This window comes from Benincasa hispida, chromosome 10 (genome assembly GCF_009727055.1).
Source record: "Benincasa hispida cultivar B227 chromosome 10, ASM972705v1, whole genome shotgun sequence".
Taxonomy (NCBI): Eukaryota; Viridiplantae; Streptophyta; class Magnoliopsida; order Cucurbitales; family Cucurbitaceae; genus Benincasa; species Benincasa hispida.
The window spans coordinates 61,628,235-61,634,985 of record NC_052358.1 but is presented as its reverse complement, the minus strand read 5'-3'; the positions used below and the strand labels follow the sequence as shown (position 1 = coordinate 61,634,985).

Below are 6,751 nucleotides of genomic sequence, written 5' to 3'. Positions count from 1 at the left end.
TGAAAAGGAAATATCCAAAAAAAGGCTTCAAAGAAGATCCCGACTTTATCTCTCCCTAGTTGCTACTTCTTTTGCCAAAGTGCTTCAGAGTCACATTCATCTTTTCAGCACCTGCTCATTCTCATCAACCTTCTGAAATTTCGTTATTTCTATGCGAAATTTGAACCACAGATCTTTTGATTTACAATACATACATATGTCAGTTTTGGGATACTCACAGATCAGTGTATAGTCTTCCTTTCCTCCGAGAACATCAATATATCTAATCACTTTTCAACCAATGAATTCTTTCTGTGTGTTCATTCTTTCTCCTTAGTTTATTAACCATATCAAACCTCCAATATGAGGATAAATAGTGAAAGATGAAGAGAATCTGCTTTTCAGCCTTTCAAGAAAATCGTGCCAGCAGTCATAGATGAAGGATATAAACTATTATGTAGCTTAACAAAGGAATAATCAGAAGGTTTCTGAATTCAACATGTAGAGCCAACATTACAACTGTGACAGTTAAAGCATATATTCACCAGAACTATCTGGCTCACTCTTACTCTGGTTTGTATTATAGGATAGCCAAAGTTTTACCATCTATTTCAAGGAGTTTGCAACGTCGATCACAAACCGGTATCGGACATCTGCTTTTGCAAGTCTTTCGATGGCCTTGTTAATATCGTCCATCTGAATGAGCTCAATCTCTGCTGTGATGTTGTGCTGAGCACAGAAATCCAACATCTCTTGTGTCTCTTTCAACCCTCCAAAGTTGCTTCCACCAACCATCCTCCTACCTGTAAGAAGCAAAGTTGGTAAAACGAAAAGATTTTTCTTCAGTTGTGCACCAAAAAATTAATGTCACAGGCTGATTTTATGTCATTTATTTTACTAGCTTCAGTTTAGTTTCTTTTCTAATCTTCTATCCTTTTCATTAAATACGAAAGATTTTATTAGATTCTACTCGAGTCAAATCGATTTTTCCTCACCGAGAACTAGAGAAACAACTGGCAGCTCTAGGGGCTTGTTAGGTAAACCCACAGTGACCAACTTTCCATTCAGTTTTAGCAGACCAAGTAATGGAGCAAGAGCATGGATTGCGGAAACCGTGTCGATAATGTAATCCATCGTCCCCATGGCAGCCTGCACATAATCAAGAAGCATTACGTATTACTGCAATCATTTTTCAGTTCATATTTCAAGAACAGCTTAAATTAGAAAGACTCAACTAATTTGAAGAAGACATCGACCATTTACATGATCTCTTCGATATTGTTATTTACATGATCTCTTCAATATTGTTCAAACAAGAAGACGGAGTAAACATGTAAATCCAAGATAAAACCAACAGATATGGTAACTACATGAAGAGTTGGATTAAGAGAGTTTTTCAGGATAAACAAACAGATTTAGAACTCTAAATGCAGAATCCAAACAGAAATGAAAAAAACGAACCTTCAATTGTGCGGGATCACTTGAAACAAGAAAAGCATCGGCACCGAGCCTGTCAATGGCTTCCTCCTTCTTTCTTGGAGAGGTACTAATGACAGTAACTTTCAACCCAAATGCCTTGCCAAACTTAACAGCAACATGACCGAGCCCACCAAGACCAACCACACCCAAATGCTTACCAGATTCAGTCATTCCATAGTATTTCATAGGGCTATAAATTGTGATTCCAGCGCAAAGAAGTGGAGCTCCAGAATCAAGGGGTAAGTTGTCAGGAAATCGGAGCACAAAATGCTGATCAACGACGATCTTATCAGAATAACCACCATAAGTCTTTTCTCCATCAAATGAATGTGAGTTGTAAGTATATATCATCTTGGGGCAGTAATTCTCCAACTCCTGTTCACAATTTTCACAACTTCTGCAGGATCCAACTATGACACCGACCCCGACTTGATCGCCCGCTTTGAATTTCTTCACATTATTCCCAACAGAGGTCACAACCCCAACAATCTCATGTCTGAAAAAACATCAAACCTAATTCTTATCAAATTCTGCTAAAATACCATTTAAAACAATTGTAATTTAATTGTGATTTTGATATAAACAATGTGTGGACACATACAAAGAACTAGCTACAAATGCCAATTTGTTAATGAGTAATTTGTGCATTAAAACAATTCATAAATGGCATTCCTTCAATTCCACCAAACCAAAACCTCTGTACCCAACTTGTTCTATTACTCTGCAATCTGAAATACCCAGTTACATGATAGTAAACAAATAAAGATGTAAAACATACAATATAACAGAACAGAAGAACTACTGTTTTCTGTTTTTTCTTTAAATCATACCCCGGGACAATTGGATAATTTGTGACACCCCAATCATTCTTGAGCAAATGTAGATCAGAATGGCAAACACCACAGTAAAGGACTTTGATACTAACATCATCATCACGATTTTCCCTGTGGACAAAAAAAAGTAATAAAAATAATAATAAGCACCAGAAATAAATGAATAATTTAGTCACACTACGGTAACTATTTCGTTTTTAATTTTTCATTTTCGAAATTCACTTGTTTTCTCCAAATTTTCTTATGGCAGTTTTTTACTTTTACTAAAGAAACATTTGAATTTTTAGTCAAGATCTCAAAACAAAACAAGTTTTTTAAAAACTATTCTTTTTAGATTTCAAAACCTGGTCTGATTTTTTATAACATTAATAGAAAGTGGACTACATAAACTAGGAATTTAGAAGTGAAAGTAGAATTTACTGGCTTAATTTAAAAAAAAACAATAAATAATAAAAAAAACTAAGTGCCGTTTGAAAACAATTTTATTTTTGATTTTTGGTTTTTGAAATCCAAGTCTATTTCCTCTCATTTTCTTACAATATTTTTTTTACATATATCTGAAGTATGATAATTGAATTCTTAGCTAAATTTCAAAAACATAAATAAGTTTTTTAAAATTACTTTTTTTAGTTTTCAAAATTAGACTTGATTTTTTTAAAACATGAGAAAAATGTAGATAACAAAACAAGAAATTTAGATGCGGAAGTCGTGTTTATAATCTTAATTTTCAAAAGTTAAAAACAAAATGATTACCAAACAGGATCTAAGTGGTCATCAAACGGAGTCTTAATATATTTCATCATAATGATACTAACTCTAAGCAGAGGTTTAAAGAATTGATACATTAGTCTTCTAGCCCAATAAACGTTCTAGCATCTTAGGAGAGAATAATAGCATGGCTTTTGGAGGAGTAAAAACTACTTTTAACCAGTCGAAAGTACTTTTCAAAACTTTCATCGTGTTTTAGAGGAAGAAATTAATTGAAAGCAATGAATTTTATGTTTTAGGACAAACTTTATAATTGAAATGCTACATGACAAAGAAAAAGTGATCACTGTCAAACTCTACATAGGATCCAATAATTTAAAATCACAATAACAACTCAACTACAAACATTAAACATCCATTTCACACCACAAAACGCAACAAATTGCAGAATCTTCACAATTCTTCTATTATATTAGGTGTCTCTTTGGTTCAACATTCTTGAATGAAATTTTTTCTTTTTTTGGACTGGATGCTCGTATGATATCATATTAGATAATATATGATTTTACCATCTTGAGTTGACCTAGTGATAAATAAATGATTAAGAGAGGATGAGTTCAATCTATAGTGCCCATCTACTTAGGATTTAATATCTCAAGTTTTCTTGACACCTAAATGTTATAGAGTCAAGTGGGTTGAGATTAGTCGAGGTGTGCATAGACAAAAAGAGATAACATAGAATTTTATCTCATAACAAAGAGCAACTCATGAATCTTTTCAGAATTATAAGGTCACCCCATCTTTTCCACATGGGATCTCAACATCTTCTAAGAGAAACAAAATCAAACAACAGATTCTTCAGATTGATTATCAAGAAAACAAGAAAGGGTGAAGAGGAATTGACCTTCGAGCGAAATGGAAGGGAGAGAGTAACCCAGAAGAATCTCGAGCAGCCCATCCGAAAGCTTTGATTGGATGTTCATCTTCTGGTGATTTTGCCATTATTTCTCTCAAAAGTAAGCGTCGAATTTGAGAGTTCGCAGGTCAATTTTACAGTGCTTTTTTGTGGCTAAATGGCGTGTTTCTACTTGTGAGTGCATTAATGACAGACAGGAAGGAAATTTTGGTTCTTTTTCATATTCTTTTAAATATCATTGGTCCACGTCATAAAGAGAATAAATATTATATTATAAATTATAAACAATTAAAAAGACAAATATCTGTCCTTTATGCCAAATCTTCTCCAGTTCAGGAAATAATTAAACCTTTTTTTCTTTGGAAGCAAACATTTTTTTTGTAATTAATGAATCGTAATATGAAAATTCAACTCATTTAAATAGATTTCCAAAAAAATTAGTTAACGATAATATCCTAATTATGGACAATAAAAAATAGGGGAATTCAAAAAATGTGATGATCCGAAAAATCCAATGATTTAGGTTTGGTTATTAACTCATTCGATTGGGTTGAGTTGATTTCAAATAAATGAAAATTTTATGAGTTGGGTTGGTTTATGACTTACCTAATATAATTCAAATAAATCTGAACTTATTATCAAGTTTAAAATATATACTTTTTATTTCTTATAATATAATTATTTATACATATATTGATTTTAATTTTATTTAATTTTTTTTTAGTAATTTATTCCCAACAACTCTTAGAAATGGTTTCTTGACACCTTAAAAAGAAAATTTTCATTATATCAATTTAAATTGAGTTGTAAATCTTAATTCAATTTATGAAAATAATTAAATCAAAACGTATTTATATTTTACTTTTTTAGAATAAAATTTTAAATAAATGACTCAAGTAGCCCGAACCAACTCAACCCAAATATCTCATGATTGAGTTGGGTGGGTTCATTTTTTAATAGAAGTTATTTAGGTTGAATAAATTTACAACCCGAATAATTGAGTTGGGTCTGAAAAATCCTTCAACCCAATTCATCATACAAACAACCTTATAAAAAAGTCATTATGATTGCAACAATTTTAATTACTTAGCCAAGAACACAGCCCAAGTTTTTTTTTCAATTTTCCAGAAAAAATTATTGAATAATATTTAATGATTTTTTTGACAATTTAATTTGTGAGCCTTAGTAAGAATTTAATTTCCTGACGGATCTATAATTTTTTTTTACGGGATTTTTATATAATTTAATCAAAACAAATTTAATGAGTATGACTTGAATCTAAGTCTAGAGGGTTAGAAAACAGATTTATTATTAGGCTAGCTAATGGTTTTGATATTATTATTATTATTATATAAAGAACATAAAGTTGAGGGAGGTTAAGCCCATACTAAATCCGCCTCTGGTTCCTATTCATTAAATTTTGTAGCAATTTATTATGTGAAGTATAGTAGGTTTATTTATTAGTCTCTATATTTTGAAATTTGTGATTTGTGATGATTTAATCTTTATCATAAAAATTATTGATAAGTTAATAAAATTTCCTGCATTGATACAAAATCAACATCTAATTTTGTAATTTTTCTTCTTATTGATAAAACTATCACAAATACTCTATTAAAAAAACTATTGTTATGTGTTCGCGACGAACAGCGAGTGACTTTATTCTCAAGAGGATAAAATAGAATGGTCACTACTGTTAGTGATAACTTGTAGAAATACAAGTTATTGTTCTCTCAAAGTTGGAATTAGGAATTTTAGTGATGTAAACTCATTCTTTGGGTTTAAGATGGATCCTCCTAAAGATCTTGGATATAATCTTGATGAATATAATCGTGTATTGATAGATCTTAGTAACATAGAAGAAACCATGTCTGATGAGAACAAGGCAATTATTTTGCTAAACTCTCTTCTAGATTCTTTCAATGAAATCAAAATGGCTATAAAATATGGTAGAGACAGTCTCACAATGGATATAGTGCTAAATGCTTTAAGATCTAGAGATTTAGAGATGAAGAAGGGTAAGGCAAAGGAATCTGAAGTCCTAATGGCTAGAGGAAGACCTGAAAAGATGTCAAATAAAAATTCTGGACGTAGTAGATCAAAATCTCAAGGTAAAGTGAAGAAGTGTTACTATTGTCATAAAGAAGGACATATAAGGAAGAATTGCTTTGAATTAAAGAACAAAAGAAAGAATGAAAATAAGAAAGAAGATGATTCTCAGAATGCTAATGTAATTGAAGATTATCAAGATGCTGAAGTATTGATGACTTTAGATGGAAAATTTAAAGTTGAATGGATACCTGATTTAGGGTGTTCATTTCATGAGTCCCAACCGTCACTGGTTTCAAAACTTCAAAGAGATTGATGGAGGTAAAGTTCTCTTAGGGAACCATCATGAATGCAGTGTCAAAGAAATATGATCAATTCAAGTAAAATGTTTGATAACCAAGTCAGAGAACTCACTTCTGTTAGCTATATTCCAGACTTAAAGAGAAATTTACTTTCTCTTGGTGTTTTTGACACAATAGGCTACTCATGTAAACTTGAAAATGGTACCATTAAAGTTGTAAAAGGTGTGATGGTGAAGCTAAGAAGGAAGCTACTTTACGGTCTGTGTGTTTTAAAAGGGCATACAATAGTAGGATCCACTGCAAATGCATCACAAAACCAAAAAATTGAAGCTAAGGTGTGGCATTAAAGACTCGGTCATATCAGTGAAAATAGCTTAAAACACCTCAATAAACAAGGGCTGTTGGGATCATCTTCAATTGGAAATCTTAGTATCTGTGAACACTGTATATATGGTAAATCGACCAGAATATCCTTTGCCAAAGGT

The 6,751-nt window shown here is 31.7% G+C and overlaps 1 protein-coding gene across 1 annotated transcript; it reads right to left on the bottom strand.

The window, feature by feature from the left end:
• Nucleotides 1–363: 363 nt before the first annotated feature.
• Nucleotides 364–4,087, bottom strand: LOC120089263 (probable mannitol dehydrogenase). The gene is made up of 5 exons (XM_039046684.1): nucleotides 3,904–4,087; nucleotides 2,289–2,402; nucleotides 1,441–1,954; nucleotides 975–1,128; nucleotides 364–782 (listed from the first exon to the last, which is right to left on the bottom strand). The coding sequence occupies exons 1-5, from the start codon at nucleotides 3,999–4,001 to the stop codon at nucleotides 586–588; spliced, it is 1,077 nt and encodes a 358-aa protein (XP_038902612.1). The 5' UTR covers nucleotides 4,002–4,087; the 3' UTR covers nucleotides 364–585.
• Between the last annotated feature and the right edge of the window lie 2,664 nt (nucleotides 4,088–6,751).

Excerpts from the sequence above, each read along its gene's own strand:
- LOC120089263 (XM_039046684.1), bottom strand. The coding sequence starts at position 4,001 with ATGGCAAAATCACCAGAAGATGAACATCCAATCAAAGCTTTCGGATGG. Across the intron at positions 2,403-3,903 it reads CCCTTCCATTTCGCTCGAAG|GGAAAATCGTGATGATGATG; the intron begins GTCAATTCCTCT and ends TTTTGTCCACAG. Across the intron at positions 1,955-2,288 it reads AATTATCCAATTGTCCCGGG|ACATGAGATTGTTGGGGTTG; the intron begins GTATGATTTAAA and ends ATGTTTTTTCAG.